The sequence below is a fragment of the Echeneis naucrates genome, chromosome 2, assembly GCF_900963305.1.
Source record: "Echeneis naucrates chromosome 2, fEcheNa1.1, whole genome shotgun sequence".
In the NCBI taxonomy this organism is placed as follows: domain Eukaryota; kingdom Metazoa; phylum Chordata; class Actinopteri; order Carangiformes; family Echeneidae; genus Echeneis; species Echeneis naucrates.
Genome location: NC_042512.1, coordinates 9272181 through 9296535, shown reverse-complemented (window position 1 = coordinate 9296535; position 24355 = coordinate 9272181). Strand labels below are relative to the sequence as shown.

The following is a 24355-nucleotide window of genomic DNA, read 5'->3' as shown; positions in this document are numbered from 1 at the left end:
GGACAACTGTTTGGCTATCGGACGATGTGGCAGGTACTCAGACAAAAGTCCAATCTTCGAGTGAAGAGAGATGATGTGATGAATGAGAGAGCACGCAGAAGGTTTCTAAGAAGAAGCTGCTACTCAATGGGAGCGAACTGTATGTGGCATGCAGATGGTTCTGATAAACTGGCTCTCTCAGGACGCATGGATGGATTTTTTCACCTAAAGTGCTGTGGCTCCAATGTGGACCGACAAATAACAAGAAGCCAACAGTGATCGCTGAGAATCTCCTCTCATGAGACTGAGGACTGATTGTGGCACGGAGAATGGCATTATGGCTGCCATTCAGTCTCCCCTACGCCTCCATCATGATGACTGCTGCTCTGGGCCGTCCAGCCACATGTATGGCTCATCCACGAATAAGCAGCGTGTTGAATCCTGGTGGGCCATATTTAGAAGGGGAAGGTAAGTGGCCTTCATGAAGTCATTTTATTATGACGGACCTTTCATTTGATTTTTATCTTTATGTTCTATCTCAGATTAACTCCTCTGAACCTATATAATAATTGAGGCTGTGACTTTAACGCGTTCATTTCAATTCATTCATTACAAAACCTTTAATTAATTAGATTTTAATGGAGTCCCACTTTTACTAATATATATTTTCTTCCGAATCTATCCATTTCTACAGGTCTCAGTTCTGGATGGAGTTGTTTGCTGGATACTTCAACGGGAGCCATGAGCATCAGTGCCTTCTGAGATGTTGCTATGGTGATGTTGGATGAGTGTGTGAGACTGTGGAACAGTCACAGGATTCACACTTCCAGAACAGCGTCATGTCCAATGAACTGTACTGCTGACCACACAGGTAATATTGGTGATGGATTGATATTTCCATGTTTGTTTTATTATTTTATTGATAAAATGTAAATAAATAATATAAATGCTATTTATTCTATCTAACACAGATTTGGCTCCACAGACTGATTTGAGATTGAACCAGCTGATTTGGATGCTGTTCCAGAGGCGAGCCTGTCAATAGCTCCATGTGGGGACTCAAACATGCAGGAGGACTTTGACTTTGTTATGGAGCACAAACAACTACAGAAGCCAGAGAACTGGGAGTCTGCAGCAGAACTGTACATGAAGCTGAAAGAAACTGCTCAGCTGTGAGTCAGTGACAAAGGGAATTTTCCCTTTACACAGTATCAAGTGCTTGTTCATTGGGGTTTGTCTTTTTTTTTTTTTTTTTTTTTATCTCTTTTGAATATTCGTGTCAAGAGTAGTGAGATGGCTGTGATTTGGTATTAGACAAGTAGCACTGAATTGAATCAAATATTGCCATGACTGAAAAACATGCAATTTTTTCTTTTTTAAATAATTTGAAAAAAACTCATATGACCAATCTGTCACAGATGCAATCAGAAGGCATTTGCAGTCTGCATTTTTTTTATTGTTTGTAAACATAACATTTGCATTCCCATTGTTTCATTTCTTCAGATGAACAGGTACCAGAATCATTTGGAAACATCACAAGGAAAAGTGAATGACAAACTATGAAATCTGATTTGGAGTGTTGGAACACTGCAGTCTGTCTGAACACCAAGTGTCACAGATTCATTTTTGCTGTGTTTGAAATCAATTGATAAAAATTATAGCAAAGTAATGAGTCCTATATTTTTGTAAGTATGGAATACAAAACCTCTTGAAATAATGTGTTTTGTCTGAAACTTAATGGTGAAAATCTGAACTGTGAGGGAAAACAAAAAAAAACACCTTTTCAGAGTCTGGTCTCGAGGGGTGATCCAGTTACCAATTACAAGTTACAGTTACAAGTCCATGTGTGACTTAAACACAGTGTGTGAATCTAGGAGTGCTAATTTCAATGTGTTTGAACATGTATTGGGAACTGGGAATGGAGAGTCATCCAGGAACTCTATTCTTGGCGATGGTTCCAATCCGGACGGGGGAGGTGAAGTCAGCCCAGCTGCAAACATCAAAACATCCTCCAGAGACACAGCAGCCTGACCTTCTGCAAAGAAAAACCTTCAGTGACATCTTGGCAATGTATTTTCTCAACAAATTCTAAAAAAAAATGTGATTTACAAACCTTCACAATCAAAGACACAGTCGGCCCAGCAGCCCAAAGTTTGACTTTCTTTAAGTCTCCTGTTACTTCCTGATGGACTGAGGTCAGGTTTGAAGAGTCTCAAGTTCCAGACCAGTGAGTGGCTTTTCAGAGTGGCACAGGACAGGGGCCAGCAAAGTAGGCTGTTGCTGCAGTGCAGTCAGAAACTGAAGAGCTGAAAGACCATCTTTGAATCTAAAAAGTCACCACAAACATTGTTTCACATTTAAATGACCTAAAGAAACTTCAATGTTTTCTAAAATGACTATCCACCCAAACATATAGAAATGAGTAAAAATAGTTGTGTTGAACATTACTGATTTAAAGAAGAACTCTGTGTCTTGCTTTGCACTTGGCAGGGTAAATGTTACTCTACAGACTGCAAGAATTACGCACACAAACACAAGACTGGAATGACATGAGCACCTTTTGATTGGCATAAGACAGAGGAAGGGGAGACAGACATCACACAGCAATGATACTAAACTAAGGCACACATTCTGACACACTGACTCAGAGCTAAAGAATATACATTCTTAATAAACCACAGAGGGGGATGATGAGGCATTTCAAACTAAAATATCTTAAATACAAAATAAAAATCACATCTTCATTACAAATATGATCTTACCTGTCAATTACAGATGAGTTGCAGTCAATAATGTACCATCGGAGGGAGTTTGACACGATTTCTTTCTTTTCTTCAACAGTAGCAACACGTCTCAGACAGCCTGCTGTCTGTAACATTGTGCTGCGTCTCATGATGCATTCTCACAGAGCATCCACTGAAGAAACATTCTCAATCTGAGATGAAACATGTTTTTGAAAAATAGTTCAAGCAACAAAGCGTATGTCATGTGATATATAAAGTTAATGATCATTAACCATTAGTATTGTTTACATCTAACCCTGTTCATACCATTTGCATTGTACACCAAGAACTGATGTCCTTCTGGTCCATCAGAAATGGACCGGTCTTTCAGATGTTTCATCAGTAGAGTTAAAAACTCTCGTCTCGTCCCACCTGTGTCAATTCCTTCTTCCTAAACAGCAGCATCATCTGTGAATTTTACCAGCATGTCGTTTCAGAATATGTTGAACATCTTACAAATGCAAATATCTTTCCCATGTAATCAATAAATTAAAATTAAATTAAGTGAGTCGCTGTTGTTTTTTTACTTACCCGTAGCAAGTACTCCTGACTGGATTTGTTTCAGGTGGATCCAGATCCTCAGTGTCAGATATTACTGTCTGAAAAACAAATGAAAATGTCTGAAACAACACACTGAAAGCAAAGAACATCAGGCTGCCATAATCTGCCTTAATACCTGTCCAGGCTGAGCTGTGGATGAATCTCTGAAACATGATAAAATTGATAAACTGATGAACTTTATGATACAGAGTATAACAGAGCTTTGAGTAACATTTAGAGATAGAGAGGAACCATAAGATTTATAAATAAGAGATGATTTTGTGATAAATGATATCACACATATGGTATTTTCTACCACATGTTCATCACAATCACATCAACAACTTAAAGACAAATTACTGCTTTTGTAAAAACTAATACCTACCCTTTATCTTCAGGTTTGTGTGGGAGAACTGTGTTTTTTTGGTTCAAAAACCTGAGAAGAAAAGCACACAACTGTCAGCAACTTTAAACAGCTTCCATTATTGTTCCCTCACCACATACAGTATATATCAATGGTGAAAGGTTATCAGGGTGTCTGATTGGAATAGTAAATGCCAAATAATCAAGACTTGGTTCTTAGACTTAATGCTTGAAACCAAATACATATCCTATCAATAAATAAAAAAAAAACAAAAAACTGAAAGTACAAAATGTAAAAATGAACGTACCACAGTTTCAGCTGCATTGAATTCAGCTGTGCTCCTCGATGTGATGACAATTTCAGAATCAGAGTCTGATGTATCAACCTCTGTAGTAAAAACAAACAACACATTATTAATTATGCTACATCAGAGTAAATAAATATGTAAAAATATTGAATGAAGAGATCCACAAACCTCCTCTAAAGTGTGTTTCTAGGCAAATGAAAAAAGTGCCTTTCCTATTTCCTTTTTATATTCTGCCAGTTTGAATGGGCTTTCTGACCCAGGCACATGGAGCACCTCTGAACAGTCTGGATACAAAAGAAGGTCTGCTCCTTCATCCATCTTCTTGTTAAATGTTCTCATTTCTTGGACAGCTTGCTTCAGTAGATCAGGTGCTGCTACCTCCGGATCTGTATATAATGGGAGTGTTTTCCCTCTCTGAGCTTTTAAATCAGCTCCATGTGGCGCCATCAATCCATGTTTATCTGCTAAAATAACAAAATCATTCATTTCACACACACACATATTTACTTCCATATTTTACAGATATATCCACACACGTACCTGGACCTGCTTCCTTTCGGCCCACAGTTCTTTTGACTTTGACTTTCTGTCCTCCATGAAACGGTGCACTTTAATTCACTGCATGTCTGATAGCGGCTTCAGCTAGTTAGCGCGATGCTACACTTAGCTTGTTTAGCATTTTCCGGCTGTTTATTAGATGTCTCCTGTGCGCGTGCTCCTTCCGTCTGGTCCGTTCATCAACGTTAAACATTCTACAGATCGTCCGCACTGAAAACACAACCGCGTAAATTGGCTCAAGTTGTTTCCACAAAACGGCCAAAACATCATTTACTCCATGCTGCCATAAACTTTCACTCCGCAAAGTTTTCCCGCCACACAAACCGATACAAACTTTTTGAGCTCACAGTCAATCTTCTTCTGGATCACTTCCGGCATTTGGTACATTCCCCTTCCGGAAGATTCGTTTGGCATGTAACTTTGTTTTCTAAAATGTAAATTTGTTTTGTATGGGGGAAAAGTGTTTCTCTGGTGTAATTTTGTTGAATAAAATGTAAAAATGTTTCGCAACATGTAAAAGTGTTTGGCACTTTGTAATTTAGTTTTGCACTTACCGGCCACCGTATCAAACAGAGCAGGAACACTAAAGTAAGGGGCGGGGGGTGAAAACGACAGGAGGGTTAAAGAGCAGATTCTCTCTGAGGGGACGGATGTTGGCACAATACACAGTGTGTGTGCCATCACATGTGGAAGATGTGTGCAGACTGAAGCCTTGGTCTGCCACCAGCTCAGAGGGGCTGCACTTCTACTGACCACCAGGGGGCTCCACTGGTTGTTTCACAAAGTCACAGTGTGTTGGAGTCCATCAGGGTATTTTCCAAGCAGCACTGTGTTTCTAACATCTGGATGTTGGTAAAGAGTTACTGTGCATTGGCCGGGATGCTTATTATGTTTACATGCAACAATGTACTCACAATGCACAATGTACTGCTGGACACTTTCATATCAGTAAATCCACCATGTTTTAAAGAAATTCAAAGTGTTTCAGAGTTTCTGACATGATACAGACAGACAAAGTTACTCTGCATTGGCCGGGAATCGAACCCGGGCCTCCCGCGTGGCAGGCGAGAATTCTACCACTGAACCGCCAATGCTTATTAACGACTTTCACCATGACGTCATGAATCTCCAGTCATCAGCAGCCTTCAACACTTCATGCATTTTTTACGTGGCAACTAACCCGATCAGGGTTCTTTTTTCAGTTTTTCTCACACAGGTGTCACTCCTCAATCAGGATTCATGACGTCATCTCACAACTTGTATAATTTATTTGGCAACATCTTAAGTTTTATTGTAATTTCAGTATTAATATACAACAGTGTATTTACATTAAAGCTGATTTCTTTCTATAATAATCCATCATGGACTGCTGGACACTTTGATATCAGTAAATCCACCGTGTTTTAAAGAAGTTCAGAGTGTTTCAGAGTTTCTGACATGATACAGACAGACAGATCCAACAAAGCATTTAAATGAACTCAGACCAGCAGAGAGAGCACACACACACACACACACACACACACAGTGGATGAGGTGCGCAACTTCGCTCAGTCTGTGATTGCAAAAATGAGCGAAAGCAGGAAAAGAAGTATTTTGATAAGTAGAAGGAGGAACAAACCAACAGATTTGGTTTTAGTTCAATTTAACGCCACTTATTTGTCTAATAACAGCTGATTTGTGTTTCACTTCATTCGCTGAATCTAATGCGAGTGACGTTTGAGTTGGTGTCGCGTGGGAGAGAGATGAAGGACAGGAAATGCCTTTGATCTCCAGTGACGTCACACAGCCTCATAGAGGTGAGTAAACAGTTGTTGGTGTTGTCAGTAAAACATTCATTCATCCTCAGAGTCATCTGCTTCTACCGATCTCCATTTTCATTTCCAACCACTCAGAGAGACAAGAACACACACAGCCCCAACACACATAGAGAGGTTCAGTGAATGTGGTGTTGAAGGTGTGGAGGTGGATCAGTGAGTCAGAGGAGACTCTGTAGAAGGACAGAGAGCCAGCAGGACAGTCCACATACACTGCTACTCTGTGAGAGACAAAGGAGGAGGAGAGGAATGTTCTTCTCTTGTTGTGCCAAACCGAGTAACCATCATCAGAGCAGGTCAGACTCCAGGACTGATCATTGTGTCCAAACACACAGTCAGCACTGTATCCTTTCCTCCTGATTCCTCTGTAGCTCACTGAGATATAAACCACTCCAATCCACTCAACCTCCCAGTAACAGCGACCAGTCAGAACATTTCTACACAGCAGCTGAGGACAGTTATTAAATCTGTCTGGATGATCAGGATATAACTGATCCTCTTCTACATTTGTCACCTTCCTGTTGTTAGACAGTTTGAGGTTTCTGTGGATTGTGTTTGTGTCCAGTTCCAGTTCACAGACATCTGATGGAGAGAACAAGAAACAACAGCTGCAGTTTATCATCTGTTCATTTATCAACAACTTTACTGAAAGTGAATCATTCAAACTTACATTTCATCACCTGTGAATAATGTTTGACTACATTTAAATGAAAAGCCAACAATCCAGTTAGAACATCAACAGTTACTGAACATGAGTCAAGATGTCAGCAATGTTCTGCTTTTTTTCTGCTGTGGAGTCAAAGATGATGGCTGATGGAGATCCACATCAATGAACACATGAAGTGTTGATCCTGAATGAAACTCATCTTTGTACTTCAGTCAGAAATGTAAAAATCTAGTGTAACATGAGCAGCTGAGTTTTCATGAATCAAAGTGAAAACACACTCACACTTCCTCGGACCAGGTCTCAGTCTCTGTGGTCCACCATGGTCCACCCTGGAGGAAGAAACAGAGTCAGGATCAACTTGATCCACCATCAAACATGAAGCAGAGTTCCTCAGAGCTGTCCAGACCTGAGAGTGTCCAGTCTCCAGTCTGGATCCTCCAGTCCAGCAGACAGAAGCTTCACTCCTGAGTCTCCTGGATGATTGTAGCTCAGGTCCAGTTCTCTCAGATGGGAGGGGTTGGAGCTGAGAGCTGAGGCCAGAGAAGAACAGCCTTCCTCTGAGACCAGGCATCCTGACAGACTGAACACACACACACACACGAAATGTTTATATGTCAGATAAATAATGTCAGATGAAAGAACTATTGAATAAAATTAAGAAAACAGCTTCACTTTCTACACTAACAGAACAATATCATGCCATCTGCTCGCTTCAGTGGAACCTTATGTACAAAACAATACTTTCCTTTTCTATAAAGGATAAGGTTATGGTTTAAGGGGGGGAGGAAAAAAAAAAAAAGTGTCCAATACCGGCAAATTTGACTACTCTGGTAGAAGAGCTCAACCAATTTTATCTGAGATTTGACTCTGAGGACTTTTCTGAAAATCAATTCAAATTCAGGGCTGCTGCAGTAAGCAGCCTGATTCAGATAGATGAAATCAGTGTGTGGAACATTTTTGAAAAGATGAACCTGATGGCAACAGGTCGACTACTTAAATGTTGTGTCCCATTCTTAAATGAAATCTTTACATTTTTCAGGGGTCCTTGTTACTTAAAATTTCCTCATAATGGAAACAACCCATTATTGTTTCAATGGCAAAGGTACCAACCCCAAAGATATTAAATGATTATCGTCTTGTGGCCCTCACCTCAGTGGTGATGAAGAGTTTTGAGCCCCTGGTTAAAAAAACGTTTGCTTTCAATGACACAGACAATGAAAGGAAATCACATGCACGTCTATGCTTTGCTGACTTTTCATCAGCCTTTAACTATATGCAGTCTCATGTTCTTGCTCAGAGGCTTTCAGAAATTCCCAGCATTGATTTTGGAACCATATGTTGGTTCGTTGATTTTCTGATGAGGCTGCAGAGAACTGGTGTTAATGAAACCCTTTCTGAGGCCGTACTGCGTTCCACAGGTTCACCTCAGGAGTGTGTATTGCACCACTTCTTTTCTTCCCTGACACCAATGATTGTAAGAGCATGTTTGAGTCAAGGTTTATCATAAAATTTGCAGATGTGATTGTTAGCCTCCTGCAGGACCACAAGGTGGGCCATGGACCTGTCATTTACTATTTTGTTAAATGGTCTGATGACTCTTACTTGCAGCTTAACATGTCTAAAACAAAAGAGATGATCCTCGACTTCTGCAAGAACCCTCCTGCCTCCTTTTATCTGATGCAACTGAGGTGATTTAATGTTGACAAAAAGCTTCTTAAAATATTTTATTCATCTGTTACTGACACCATTTTAACTTTTGCTTTTATCTGTTGGTTTGATAACCTCAGCATTTTAAATAGGAACAAGCTGAGGAATGTGGTCAAACTGAAAAAAAAAACAAAAAAAAACAAAACATTGGCATCAGCCTCAATGATCTGGGAAAGGTGTATCAAGCTAGAGCCACTCAGAGGGCAAAGACCATTCTGGAGAACTCTCTTCATGGAGAGTTTCAGCTTCTCCCTTCTAAGAGAAGGTACACTTTCCCCAATAGGGCTAAATAAAACATATCTTAATTCCTTTGTTCCATCTGCCATTTGATTTTTAAATAAGCTGTAGGTGAGCTTGTTGGGAGTGATACACCCGTGAAACTGTGATGGCTGTATTATGTATTTTATATTTGTACTAATAATTTTATTGTCATGTAAGATTTGATTGTTTTAACTTCAGCTGCAAACCAAATTGCCCCCCAATGAAAAATCCAGCCCCCTCTAGCTCCCCAACCGTTACTGAATACAAGTTATCAGTTCTCTCTGTCTGCCCTCTCCCTGAACCAAAGCTGAACCACAAACACACTGATTAAAGTAAAGACACAGTTGCACAAACACTGTATAGTGATGCATTGATTCTGCTCTCTGTTCAACCAGGTTCATTCATCCACAGAGCATCATATCAGCAGTCCACTCAACCTCTGGTGCCTTTGATGACAATCTCCCAAATCTAAAGACATCTTCAGTTCATTTTACTTAATTTAATGAAAAATCATAAAAATATATAAAAATTCTTGACAAAAACATGAATTCTGACCTGAGAGTTTCCAGCTCACAGTGTGGACTCTTCAAACCAGCAGATAGAAGCTTCACTCCTGAATCCTGCAGGTTGTTGTTACTCAGGTCCAGATCTCTCAGACTAGAGGACTGGGAGCTGAGGACTGAGGACAGAGCTTCACAGCTTCTGTCTGAGAGGTTACAGAGGCTCAGTCTGAAGAGGAATCAGAAAAACAAGAGAAAACTATTATAAAAATTGTTATACAAAAACACTTATTGATTCCAACCACATAAAAAGATTTAGTTGATCTGGATGGATTTATTTGCACATACAGAACTTTGTTGGAGGCTTTGACCACTGGCAGCAGCCTCAGAAGAGCCTCCTCTGAAGCAGAGTATTTCTTCAGGTCAAACACGTCCAGATCTTTTTCTGATGACAGTAAGATGAAGACCAGAGCTGACCATTGAGCAGGAGACAGTTTATCTGTGGAGAGACGTCCTGATCTCAGGGACTGTTGGATCTCCTCCACCAGAGAACCATCATTCAGTTCATTCAGACAGTGAAACAGGTTGATACTTTTCTCTGGAGACAGATTATCACTGATCTTTGTCTTGATGTACTGGACTGTTTTCTGATTGGTCTTTGAGCTACTTCCTGTCTCTGTCACCAGGCCTCGTAGGAGAGTTTGGTTGGTCTGCAGTGAAAGACCCAGAAGGAACCGGAGGAACAAGTCCAGGTGTCCATGTGGACTCTGTAAGGCCTCATCCACAGCACTCTGGTAGAGAATTAAAGGTTCAGGTTTGTTCCTAAACAGTTTTGGCCACAGGGAGGTTGTTTGTTCTTCTGACATCAGATTGACTCCAGAGTTGATGAAGGTCAGATGGACATGAAGAGCAGCCAGAAACTCCTGAACACTCAGATGGACGAAGCAGAAGACCTTGTCCTGGTACAGCCCTGTCTCCTCTTTGAAGATCTGTGTGAACACTCCTGAGTAAACTGATGCTGCTCTGATATCGATGCCACACTCTGTCAGGTCTGATTCATAGAAGATCAGGTTTCCTTTCTGCAGCTGCTCAAAAGCCACTTTTCCCAGAGACTCAATCATCTTCCTGGTCTCTGGACTCCAGTGTGGATCTGACTCAGCTCCTCCATCGTACTTGACCTTCTTCACTTTGGACTGAACCACCAGGAAGTGGATGTACATCTCAGTCAGGGTCTTGGGCAGCTCTCCTCCCTCTCTGGTCTTCAACACCTCCTCCAGAACTGTAGCAGTGATCCAGCAGAAGACTGGGATGTGGCACATGATGTGGAGGCTTCGTGAGGTCTTGATGTGGGAGATGATCCTGCTGGCCTGCTCCTCATGTCTGAACCTCTTCCTGAAGTACTCCTCCTTCTGGGGGTCATTGAACCCTCTGACCTCTGTCACCATGTCAACACACTGAGGAGGGATCTGATTGGCTGCTGCAGGTCGTGTGGTTATCCAGAGGCGAGCAGAGGGAAGCAGTTTCCCCCTGATGAGGTTTGTCAGCAGCACGTCCACTGAGGTGGACTCTGTAGGATCAGTCAGGACCTCAGTGTTGTGGAAGTCCAGAGGAAGTCGACACTCATCCAGACCGTCAAAGATGAACACAACCTGGAAGTGATCAAAGCTGCAGATTCCTGCTTCTTTGGTTTCAGTGAAGAAGAGATGAACAAGTTCCACCAAGCTGAACTTCTTCTCTTTCAGCACATTCAGCTCTCTGAAGGTGAAGGGGAATGTGAACTCTATGTCCTGGTTGGCTTTGTCTTCAGCCCAGTCCAGAGTGAACTTCTGTGTTAAGACGGTTTTCCCAATGCCAGCCACTCCCTTTGTCATCACTGTTCTGATTGGTTGGTCTCTTCCAGGTGGGGGTTTAAAGACGTCTTCTTGTCTGATGCTTGTTTCTGCTCTGTCCTGTTTCCTGGATGCTGTTTCAATCTGTCTGACCTCATGTTCCTCATTAACCTCTCCAGTCCCTCCCTCTGTGATGTAGAGCTCTGTGTAGATCTGATTCAGAAGGGTTGGGTTTCCTGCTTTAGAGATCCCCTCAAACACACACTGGAACTTCTTCTTCAGGCCAGATTTCAGTTTACGCCGACAAGGTGGAGAATGACTTTCTGAATAAACAAAAAACAAATGAGATTAAAAACATCAAACTCCTAGGTTTATGTTTGCTTCTACTAACTAATAAGAATATGATCATATTCATCTATGTCTCCTGAGACTTTCGCAAATATCTAATTGATCCATCAAGTTAAATCCTCTTACTGCTCTGCAGACAGTCAGCCAGCTCCTCCTGCTTCATCCTCCTCAGGAAGTTCACTGTGATCTTCAGAAATGCCTCTCTGCTCCTCCTCTGCTCTTCATCCACCTTATCATCCTCATTCTTCATGAATTGTGGGTAATCTGGACTCAGACTCCTTTTGATTTTCTTCAGCTCGTTCTTCACATAACAGACGATGTTCTCCTCCAGCAGCTGGAACACAATAACATCCTGTGTAAAGTTCACTCTCAGTATAAACTGATGGATCAAAGCATCAGATCATCAGTCAGCAGAGTTCAACTTTAGCTGCTGCTGTATCATCTGCTGCCACGTCTCTTTCCAGAGCTACACAGAAAGATTCAGCCCTGCTGACTTCACTAAACTAACTTCACTGGTGTAACTTACTAAGTTTGACTTTAGATTCTGACAACACAGAGATCCTGATCATCACATGAAGACCAAACTGATACAGCCCTTCAACACATCAACTTAGGAAGTGAAAATTCAGGGTCTGTCTCCAACAGACCCTATTCATACAGAAAATATCTGTTGAGGCTGATGGATTATTGCTCTGTGGTGAACTACAACTCCCAGTCCTCTCCCACTCTCTCCCACCCCAAACCTGTTCAATCCCAATTCAACTCCTGTCTGTCACAGAGTAAAGCTCTACTGGTCTAAAGAGTGCAGCTTCAAACTCAAGTCTTTGTTGGTGTCTGTTGTAGTCACTGGATGAACATTTACACACCATAAATATGGAGTCCAGGTCTGTGTGATGATGTTTGTCAGACTGAATTCTGAGGAGAAAAGACACAAACACACAGTTTGTTCCAGGAGTTTTCTATGAACACCAGAGAAACTGATAGACAAGCTTTGATACCTTTAATGAGTCAAACAACAACAAATGATCAACTTTTACCTTTTTTCTTTGATAAAGTCATCCATAGACCGATCACTCTTCATGGACACACAGCTCAGTTCAGGAGAATCTGGTCTTGACTTCCGGTAGCTGGTAGAAACAGAGTTGACAGTAAAATAATTAACAATGAATAAAGTGGGCAGAAAATTATCAGTTTAAAATAAATCAGCCAAGTCCAGCTTTTATTTGCATAGCCACAAATCAGCCAGAATATTTTATTGTGCAATGTTTTTATTGTTGTTGTTCATTTTAATTTGACTGTTTGGATGTTTTTCATTTGACTCAAGTGAAGTATTTTGCATAAAGTATTATTGACATGTGCAAGTCAAATAATAATAATAATAATAAATATATCTCTCCATGCAGGCAGCACAGCAGCATTATGGTTAGTGCTGTTGCTCCACAAGAGCCATGTCCGAAGGTCTGAATGTGAGAGTGGCAGATTGTCTGTCTCTGTCTGTATCTGTGTGTTGGCCCTGTGATGGACTGGTGAATATGACTGAACGAATCTCCACGTCCCGGTTGAGCTCCCAGTGGAGAGAAGGACAAAAAAAAAAACAAAAACTGAAGCAGTAAAAAATGTAAGTGACAGTGAGAATGAATGATGATGGAGCAGTGATCTGAGTGCTGAGCTCTGACAGATGGACAGTTAGAGATCCTCATCTCACCTCTGAGCTTTGGTCTGACTCTCATGTTCCCCACACAGAGTGGTTTTAGAGGGAGGGGCTCCCTCCTCTCTGTCCTCACACTGATTCATAGCTGAGCCTCCACCTTCACACAAACACAACAAAAGGCTTCATTACAACAGGATTGATATCACAGCACACATAATCAGCATTACTGATTGTTTACTGACTGTTTGATTTTTCTCTCTCTGTGTTGATTTCAGTCAGATTCTGTTATAAACAGAGAACATTCCTGATTCATGTCAACACCAATCTTCATTGTTATATTTTGGCATTAACACTAAATTTCAAACAAACTCAGATCACCATTGACTTTTTACAGTGCAAGTTGAAGAATTATTGAACCTTGACACAGTTATGATCACCATAGCTTGGCACATTTCGAGGTCTACGATTTTAATGAAATAAAAATAAATAAAAAATGAAATAAAAAATAACAGTTCCAACTAAACCAGTCTGACCTGTCAGAAAACCCAAGACCAGAGGAGGTGGTTCTCTCATCTGATGACTACAATAAACCTCAAATATTTGTTTCTTTGACACATTATTTAAATAGTGTGTCTCCACAACTTCACATAGAAATCAGTCTGATCTGTCAGTAATCTGAAAGTTTCAGAGAAATGTATCTCAGGTCTGATGGTTCTTCTTCTCTCTGTCCACTAGATGACTGACTGTAGGATGTGTTGATGGTGCTGTGATTTAATTCATGTCACCTTATTGGGCAAACAACTTGACAATTTATAGATTTCCGTTTTGCCTCAAATGATTCACAACAATAAAAACAAGGAGTGCTGCTTTAAACCTTCAATGGCTTCACTGTATCTGAAAGATACTCAAAATGTACACTCAACAGTCAGCAGTGAACAAATCATTCAGAGCCAACAACAACTATATAATTCTGAGTTTAACCAACAGATGGAGCCATCAGAAATCTGGATTTTTTTATCATTTCAATATTGAATTCTAATTTCTACTATTCATAAAGCTTTGTAACTGTCAAAGAGGACAACATCATGTAATAAAGAGGAAAATGATGCAAAAACAAGACAAAACATAAATGTGCAGTCGCAAGTGTTTCTTAGTTTTTTGTCTTTTGCTGTTTTTTTTTTTTGTTTGCTTCAACTTTAAAACGACATCTCTTTTCATCATCACCTTCTTCTCTACTGTCTTCAGTTTAAAAAACTCTCCACTTCCATGTCTTTTGGTTTTGTTATTAAAAAGCAACAGAACTGAATCAGTGCTTTCAGGAGACACAGACCTTGAATATTACATGTTTTCAATCAGTGTTCTCATGGATTAAAGTGATAAACAATAAAAAATATCTTCCTCAGGAAACAAACATGATGTGATGAAGTTCTACTATCTGTCCACTAGATGGTGATAAACAATGTGGGAACATTTTACATTAAATCAGTCACAGTGTGGAGAAATCAAACAGTTTGTGCTGAACAAACTGGTCATATTAAAGTGCTGCCTTTGTTTCTTATTGTTTCTAAATGTATTGGAAGACAAATGAACCGAGGAAACTGAAGTCAAACCGAGTTCAGAGGCCTCTTAGCCAGCTGACCAGTTCTGAGGAACCTCCATCAATAAACTCAGATTATAATCAAACTGCTGCCAAAAGTAACATAAAAATCTAAATCAACAAGTACAATGTGATCACAGTGATCCTGTTGATCAGAAATATACAGATTCTCACCTGCTGAACTCACTTCAGGTTGATTTACACACATTCCAGCTTTGTGTGTTCAGAAAATATGTAGCTGCTCGTTACTCATTACTCAACTAATTTTCTGAGAAACAAACAGGATGTGATGAAATTCTATTATCTGTCCACTAGATGGTGAAACCAACACACCCTCAACTGCCTGGTTTGCATTAAGTTTAGCATTTTCCTTTCGGAAAAATTTTATTATAGAATAAGTACGCAAATTAGAAGAAGCTCAATTTTACTGAAGAGGAAACAATGATTGATCAAACTGACAAAAGAAAACACTCATTTTTTGAAAGCCCAAGTTCTGACCTAAATGAAACAAGGTGAATGGCAGAAAGTAACTTTAGAAGAGAACACTGTTAGTCCTGAGAGACAGATTGTTGGGGAAATAAAAAAGAAGCAGTCTGATTGAGAGCTGCTGCCTGTAAATTCATTACTGCTCACAACATTCGTGTGCGATGCTGCTGGAGGAGGAGAGGGGACCCTGCTGCTCTCTACACTTGATGATCTATCCCAATCACACAGAATAATAATCTGACTGATGTAGATCATGCATGTTTCTGTTTATTTGTATAAAGATCCTTATCATCATTATAATTATTAAAGTGTACAGTGACATTTACTCAAGATAGAATTATATTCATTCTTATTAGAAAAAAATATATTCTATCACTTTTTTTGCCATGTTCTTCAACTCTTCAACAGCCCATCTCAGTTAGTTACTCTTCTCTATATATCTGACAAGGTCGCTGGTTGAAAATGATCATCATGGTCTCAGATATGAGCATCAAACTGTCAGTTTTCAAATAAAATTTGTAAATAATAATTCCTAAGTAATAGGTTTTCAAAAGTTGTTGATCAAAACACTTGAAAGCTCTGAACTTTCTGTATCAGGTAGATCCTTCATCCTTTGATACTATCAGACATTACGGTCTGTTCTCAGCTCAGCTGGAGTTTTTCTCTGTTCGTCAAAGTGAACTCTGACCTCCATGTCTCAGTGTCTCAGTGTTACAGAAGTCCACTGTGAGTCTTCGTCCCTCCACAGTCCACAGGGACAAACTGACAGTGAAATAATAATAATGTTAACACTCACCGGCCTCAGCCTTCAGTTTCCCTGCTTCTGCTCCGACAGCTTCAAAATGGAGGCTGAACTCTGAACACTTTCACATTCAGCTGCTGCGGTTACAGGAGGCATATAGCTCTGTATGTGTGTGTGTGTGTGTGTGTGTGTGTGTGTGTGTGTGTGTGTGTGTGTGTGTTCTCTCTGTTGTGTGCTTGCATCTTGTGTTGTTAGTGTAACTGTGACATATTTCAATTTCCCTCCTTCACTTTTAAACATGTAACAGCTAAAGTGACCAGACGTCCCAAAAAAAAATCGGGACAGTCTCGAAATTAAAGCAGTTGTCCTAAATCCAGAATCCTGCCCTGATTGTTCCGAAAATGACACTAGAGTAGAGTCTGGAGTGATTTCCTGATAAAACATTAAAAACTGATCTGATGGTTGAGTCCTCCTGCAGCCAGCTCCCTCCGATGATGAAAAGAGCGGAAGTCGCAGCCGCGAGAAGGAGTGATGAGACGTTGCAGTGCAGTCAGACAGTGTTGGAAAAGTTCCCTTTCTACATTAACTAGCTAATAGTTCAGTTTACAAATTTTAAAATGAACTAGTTCAGACCATGGTTTATGAAAGTTTGCATTAAATTATGTACACAGTGTGTGAGTGACCGGCCACTGTTTTGCTGTTTTTCTGACATGTCCTGAATTTTACCCATTCTGAATTGGTCACGTTAGTCCAGGGACATTTCTGTCTTTGTGCGCATGCGCTCATCCATTTGACGAGAACGTGAGAGTGTGCATGCATCTGTGTCGCAGATGAAATGAAAGACAGAACCTGCCTTTGATCTCCAGTTACGTCACACAGAGTCGTTGTGGAGTTATTAGTTGTTGATGTTGTTCTGTAAAAATCTGCATCAGTGAAACATTCATTCATACGCGAGGACATCACGTATATTGTTGGAATAGAAAATCTTATTTTTTCTGTGTGTGCTCCTGAGAAAGAGGCTCATGTGCTGCTTGAAGTGAATCAGCACAGCTTCTGTCAGGAACATCTGTTTGTTGCTGACAACATCTGGATTACAGATGACACATCAGACGGATATTATCTGTGTCATGGTGTTCAGAGATTTCAGCAGCTCACATCCAACACAGAGACTCTGAGCAGGCCAAAGCACCTGCTGGCCTTCGTGGCTAAGCAACAGAGTTCCATCACTCATGAACAAGACCTGAGATACTTGAACTCCTTCACTTGATACAAGGACTCATTCCCCACCTGCAGCAGAAACCACCATACTTTCTGTTAACAGAAGAATGCACTGAGCGATTGTGCCACAGAGACATGATGAGCAGAGTGAAGCTCTGCTGGGTGAATGCAGGATGTCCTGTCTACAAGACAGACACTTTAAGCAGCTCAGCATCAGTGCTGCCAGTTTGTCTGTGGTCTGTCTCTGAAACCACGTCTGTGTGGGTGAACACTTCACTGCCATGTTCATCATATAGCGCAACAACATCACACCACTACATAAGCAACAGAGTTCCATCACTCATGAACAAGACCTGAGATACTTTCCTTTTCCCTTTTCCTTTAATTTTCCTGAGATAGTTTCCTCCTGAGAACCATGGCCTCAGATTTAGAGGTGCTGATCCTCGTCCCTGCTGCTTCATACTCAGCTGTGAACCGATCCAATGAGTGCTGTAGATCACTATAATATCAGTGAATCAGTCAAAGTGCCTCCCTGGGTGGGCTAGAACCACCATACTTTCAGTTAACAGAAGAATGCACTGAGCGATTGTGCCACAGAGACATGATGAGCAGAGTGAATGCAGGATGTCCTGTTTACAAGACAGACACTTTAAGCAGCTCAGCATCAGCGCTGCCAGTTTCTCTGCAGTCTGTCTCTGAAACCACGTCTGTGTGGTTGAACACGTGTGCTCCTCACAGTTGTGTGTCACTTCCTCAAAGGTTTGAAGTGATGTGTGACTCTGAAGCGCTGCTGCCTTTTGTGACGTCACTGCCATAAAGGCTAAAAGTCCAATCAGGAAGTGTGTCCCTCGCCGGGTGCGGTGGCGCGCGCCTGTAATCCAAGTTCCCGGGAGGCTGAGGCTGGAGGAGCGTTTGAGCTCAGGAGCTCTGGGCTGCAGCGGACTATGTCGATCGGGTGTCCGCACTAAGTTCGGTATCGATATGGTGCTCCGGGGGGAGCCCGGGATCACCAGGTCGTCTAAGGAGGGGTGCACCGGCCCAGGTCGGACACGGAGCAGGTCAAAGCCCCCGTGAATAGACGCTGTAGTTCAGCCTGAGTAAGACAGCGGGACCCAGTCTTTATGCTGCCACTATACACACAACACCACCTCATCCTTTATTTTCACTGAAATCCTCCACAAACTGAAGGACTCTCCACCTGGAGCAGAGGACCAGACATCCACAACACAACAGTCTGTGATCTGACTTCATTCATTTTAACATTAGAAAAAAGCTGCGCTTGCCACCAGATCAGGAATTTAACATGAACAGATTAAAATAGAATTAATGTCTTTTATATTTTATGAGCAATTTAGTGAGCAATAAAGGCATAAACAACAAAATAAAGGAATATTATGTTGTTGGATGACAATGTGGTGTGCAAAACCATGGACACTATCAACATTTCCTCCTTCCAGGGCTTGTTGGTGTACAGGTATGATTCTCACTCAGAGTGCAAGAGTTCCCAGTTTCAAATCCTGGACGAGCCCCTCATATGACATTTTGAATGAATTTGCTTTAACTCTTTATGAATGTCTTCTTCTATGGCAGATACAGTTTTCCAGCCCATTAATGTTGTTCACCCCTCTCCCCTCGTTTATCGTTGTTCTTTATTGCTCAATCATTTCTGACAAGGATTAATTTTCAAGTCCCACCTGCCCCCCACAAAATGCCAATGAAATACACCAACCTTGCAATTTTCAAATGTAATGAAGAAACATGATGTTCTATCTGTCACCAACTTAAGTGGTCCATGTCATAAAGTTTTTTATCTGTTCTGATGACGATTGGAAATGTCTGTCTATTGTTTATCACTTGTTAGGATCCCCGTTAGCTGTCACTGAGGCAGCAGCTACTCTTCCTGGGGTCCAAATGAAAATGCACATCTGCAGTCAAACAGGTTCAGGTAGATGCAGAGTCCAACATTAAAACAAACCACAACAACAACCTCAGCTGCAGGATACACATTACACTTCCATCACCAGATCCTCTGTATATACATGTACTTCAGAGTGGTGCTGTGGCTTAGCTGGTCAAAGTGTCTGTCTACTATACAAGAGGTCCTGGGTTCAAGTCCCAGCAGTACTTTGCTTTAGAATGTGACACATTGTTGATATAACAAGCTGACAGCTGAACCTTTTCTTGCCTGGACAAGCACTGAGCGAGGTGCCGTATTCCACCCTGAACAGGAAATGTTTCAGCTGTGTGCTGTACCTATGATACTTACATTGAGGTAACTCATCTGTACATGTGAGCCATGAAAGCCAGCACGTACTTTGGCCTGTGAGCTGTGAAGCATCGGACACAAAAACACACAAAGACAACACACGATGCCCTGAGAGACGATACCTGAGCAGGAGAACTAGTCACTGCATGTACAGCTGCTTCTTATCTGGAGTTTTTTTCTGTCATCTATAATAAAGTAGAAAAGAGACACAGCTCCACAGTAACAGAGGTGTGCTGCTGTAACGCTGAGTGCTGGATTCATGTTCAGTTTATGGTTTTAGGCTGTAACAGGAACTGATTTTTACATTGATGCTCAGTTATCTCCATCTAGTGGACAGATGGTAGAAGTTGATTCCTGAAAAGAGGAAGTGACTTTTCCTCAGATCAAACTGTTGAAGGAGAACGAGCAGCTTCTTCTCTTCACATGTTTCCTCACTGACTCAAATAGATGCAGAATGTCATTTATCACTTTCTCCAGTAATGTGTACAGTTGTCACTGTGCTGCTCCTGACTCAGTGATGCTGTTGGATGCTTATAGGGCCGCCGTTCTTAAAGTGTGGGCTCTATAATAAGCTATAATTATCCTAAATGTTGCTCTTTTTGTGTCTCACAGAGATCCTGCCTGTTTGGGAGAGCGTTACATTAAAGATTTAAAGGTCCCTGTTTCAATCCTGGGTTTCAGCAGCTGTTGTGGGTCCTTCAAATGAGCTATCCCCCAAATGAGCTATTTCAGCACAGCACACAGTAGAAATGACTTCTCATTATTGCTTCCATGACCTGGAAGTGGAACTAAAGGTGTGTCCCTCTCACCGGCCTTGATAATGATAACTGAGCACCAGTGAGTTCTCTCCTCCTCTTAGATGAGTCCTAACAACAGCACTCAGCTGTGTCTCTCCCCAAATGGGAAACTTGGTCCATAAGAGGAAGTAAACGTTGTTGGCAGAATTCAAACCTGGGCGGGGAAACCCCAATGGATTTCTAGTCCATCACCTTAACCACTCGGCCACAACAACCACAGGTAGGAAAGCTCCCGTGACTCAACATTTTCCAGCCTGGATAGTTTCCTCCTCAAAGGACAGGGCACCTTCTTGTTGTGATTGATGCCCACATTCTCCACAAGACTTCAGCTCTTTGGAGATGCAGCAACAAGTGAACTAAACACAGCAGGTCTCTGGGTGGGCTTTGGAGCCTTTTGGTAAACAGAAGCAGGACTGTTGTTGTGTATGGAGCTTTGACTGTTACCAAACTGTTACCTGAACAGGTGAAGGTTCATTCTGATGGAATGAACTGTTTCTACACAAGCTGCATGAATGTGACACAGAGCTCATGTTTAAAGTATTTTTCTTCAGTACTCTTATTGTGTATGGAGCTCTGACTGTTGACATAAGCGCAGGTGACCTAAATTCAGCAGCATCATCAATGTCCTCATCTCATCCAAAAGGCTTCATCAGACAGATCGGTGTTGCAGGAGCTCAGAAGCTATCTGGTTAGCTAATGCTGCCAGACCATGCAGCTCAGTGGTAGAACATGCACTTCCAATGTATCAGTGTTTCCTATCTACAACATCTTACATTATGAATGAGGCACTGCTGGGATTTGAACCCAGGATCTCCTGTTTAACGAGACAGCTGCTTTGACCAGCTAAGCCACAGCACCACTCTGATATACTGTACATGTATATGCAGAGGATCAGATTGATCATACACTACAACATCTCACATCCACAGCACTCTACTCAACTGTTCTTAAACAACATTTAGTCGACATGATTAGCAGAGTCCTCCTTGGAAACTTAAGTTTGTTCCATCTAACTCAGCTGTACTCAGTCAGCCTGTACAGAAGATTCAGTAACAGCTGAGTTATCTTTAGTCCAACAACTGCTGTCCATTTCTACCACAGGGAGCCACAGGCTTTAGAGTTTTCAGTCCTAACCCTTGATTGTCAAGCAATCATATTCCCATTTTATGCAGATTTTTCATCCACAACACACACACAACAATCTTGAATTGTTTAATTAAATCTAAAACTGTTATGAATGACAGATTTAGAGTGCTAACGATTACACCATGGACCGACCAATTTTTTACTGTATTTGTATTTTTACTTTTATCATTTAATATGTTTTGCCGCGTTTCAACTCGTTAACGCTTTAAGCTACAGAAAGAACAAGAGCAGTCGCACCACACAAGCATTTCAAAATAAAAGCCAATTTATATTAATTTATTTGTATCTTTAGCTCAGATGTAGCAAAGCGCAACAATGCTGTCAATAAGGAATGTTCCTATTTGGGTTACTTGAAACATTTGGTGCAGTAGGCAGCATGTCAGTCTCATAATCTGAAGGTCATGAGTTCGAGCCATATATGGGGCACATCTTTAGTTAATAATGAGAATTTAGTGGTTGGGACTAGAACCTCAGTTCCTTTAACATGCTTCGATGATATATTAGACTTCTATGGACCATTTCACCACTCTGCATAGACAAGTATAAAGAATAACACAACAAGTGTCATCTCACTATTTTCCAGTTTAAATGCACAACAGCAGCATCCAGCTTCTCTGTCAGAGAGTTGTGAAGTTCTGTCTCTGCATCAACACCATGAACCACAAAATTATCATTGCAATCTCTGGACACGAGAAACAGTAATTTTGTGGTTGTTGCTGATCCACTGACCTCCTCGACCTCCTTAATTTTGTAACCTCTGCCATGAATCCATACAAAAAATTTTTCAGCTTCTGTCGTCAGAATGGCTGAGCGTTCTAAGGTGCTGCGTTCAGGTCGCAGTCTCCCCTGGAGACTCCAGGACAAGTATCAAACATGACGAGGAGGCCGAGTGATTAAGGCTATGGACTGCTAATCCGATGTGCTCTGCACGCGTGGGTTGGAATCCCATCCTCGTTGGTGGTTGTGTTAGTCTTTCCATGTTGCAACAACAACAACATACAAACATAAATGTTACTGAGTGTTATTTTCCCATTAGTTTTTACTTCTTCTACGATACAGATACAGACGGTTTCAGAGAACAACTGCAGAGATGACCCTTTCAAACCCACGCCTCCAGAGGAGACTGCGACCTGAACACAGTGCCTTGGACCGCTCGGCCATCCTGACTGTTTTTGTCAACCAGTGGAGCCCCCTGCTGGTCATTGGATAGACTGCAGGTGGAAGTCTCAGTACTTTTTAACCTGCTCATAATCAGGCAGTGTTCTGCTGGATAAGTTTGGGTCTGAAAAAAAAGAAATTGCTTATCGCCCAACGTTGGGCTCGAACCCACGACCCTGAGATTAAGAGTCTCATGCTCTACCGACTGAGCTAGCCGGGCTGCTAAAGCTGCAAAAAATTTTCCTAAAAATTCCCAAAAAATACAGACTGTTTATTTTTATCATTATGCTGCGTTGTATGTATGCTCCTTGATGCTTTGAGCTGCAGAAAGAACAAGAGCAGTTTTACAAACATTTCAAAATAAAAGCCAATTTAGATTATTTTATTTGTATCTTTAGTTCAGATGTAGCAAAGCGCAACAATTCTGTCAATAAGGATCTTTCCCATTTGGGTTATTTGAAGTGATGGTGGCCACTGACACTAACACTCCAGGGTCATCACACACCAGCTTCATGCCGGTGTGTGATGACCCTGTCGTTAGCACACACCCTCTGGTCCCCCTTCTTGAAGGGCTGTTAATGATTACTTTGTTTGTGTGCAGCTGTTTCGTTCCTCATGTTGTTCCAAGCTGCTGGCCTGGTTTTGATTCCCGGCCATTGCTGCTTAGCTTGGGAAAAGTTTTTATTTATTTAAGAAATCTGCGCAGCTGCTTGTTGTTGTGGCCGAGTGGTTAAGGCGATGGACTTGAAATCCATTGGGGTTTCCCTGCGTAGGTTCGAATCCTGCCAACAACGACTAGTCATTTTTGACCAAGTTTCCCAGTGAGAGAGCTCCAGAGCAGGTTATAGAATATCTATAATATGCATGGCATTAAAATATGGGACAGCTGAGTCATGTTGTTAGGACTCATCTTCGAGGATCAGAGCACTGACTGGTGCTCAGTTTTCATTATCAAGGTCGGTGATAGGGACACACCTTTAGTTCCACTTCCAGGCCATGGACGCAAGAACGAGAATAGCAACACTGCAACAGTGTTTCTGCAAACAAGGCAAGAGAGGAAGCCTGACAAAAAATTCAGATAATGTAAATTAATATAGACGATATAATGTATCATTATATTTACATAACTTTAATTCCCTCCTTAACATTGTCTCACAATGAAGAATACATGGAAATCACTTAGATTAGGGCAGGGGTCGGCAACCTGTGGCTCCAGAGGAAAAGCTTATTTTGGAAAAAAATAAAAATAACAGTTAATGGTCAATTAATTTATTTTGTCTTATTTATTTAGTATAGTTATTTTTGCATCGTTATTTCTTTGGAGATTCAGATGCTCTTGTGACTTTAAAATAAATTTAGTTTTAAAAGCTAATAGCTTGCTCAGAAGCACAACTGGAACAATTGAAAGGCTTCCCAAACCAGAGAAACAACCAACCGTTGTTGGCAAGACTTGAACCTGCTCGGGGAAACCCCCGTGGATTTCTAGTCCATCGCCTTAACCACTCGGCCACAACAACCACACACAGCAAAGCTCCCAGCACAGCTTCCAACTCTTTTTCCTTGAGGGAATTATACTGGAGATGACAAACCTGGAGGGGAAGTGTGTGTTTGGGGACATCTGGAGAGAATTGGACCTG

General features: G+C 41.3%; 1 protein-coding gene and 4 non-coding genes across 5 annotated transcripts; 2 read left to right on the top strand and 3 right to left on the bottom strand.

Moving 5' to 3' along the window:
• Positions 1–5554: 5554 nt before the first annotated feature.
• On the bottom strand, positions 5555–5625 carry trnag-gcc (transfer RNA glycine (anticodon GCC)). The gene has a single exon. It is a non-coding gene; the product is annotated as a tRNA-Gly (tRNA).
• Positions 5626–6078: 453 nt separating this feature from the next.
• Positions 6079–9693, bottom strand: LOC115057615 (stonustoxin subunit beta-like; the record flags this gene model as incomplete). The annotated part of the gene is made up of 5 exons (XM_029524786.1): positions 6079–6083; positions 6451–6927; positions 7295–7341; positions 7419–7592; positions 9536–9693. Coding segments are annotated over 5 exons (861 nt in total), but the record flags the coding sequence as incomplete, so codon positions are not given.
• A 9711-nt stretch (positions 9694–19404) lies between these two features.
• trnas-acu (transfer RNA serine (anticodon ACU)) lies at positions 19405–19478 on the top strand. The gene has a single exon. It is a non-coding gene; the product is annotated as a tRNA-Ser (tRNA).
• A 3387-nt stretch (positions 19479–22865) lies between these two features.
• Positions 22866–22938, bottom strand: trnak-cuu (transfer RNA lysine (anticodon CUU)). The gene has a single exon. It is a non-coding gene; the product is annotated as a tRNA-Lys (tRNA).
• Positions 22939–23430: 492 nt separating this feature from the next.
• On the top strand, positions 23431–23512 carry trnas-uga (transfer RNA serine (anticodon UGA)). Its single transcript has one exon. It is a non-coding gene; the product is annotated as a tRNA-Ser (tRNA).
• The last annotated feature ends 843 nt before the right edge of the window (positions 23513–24355 follow it).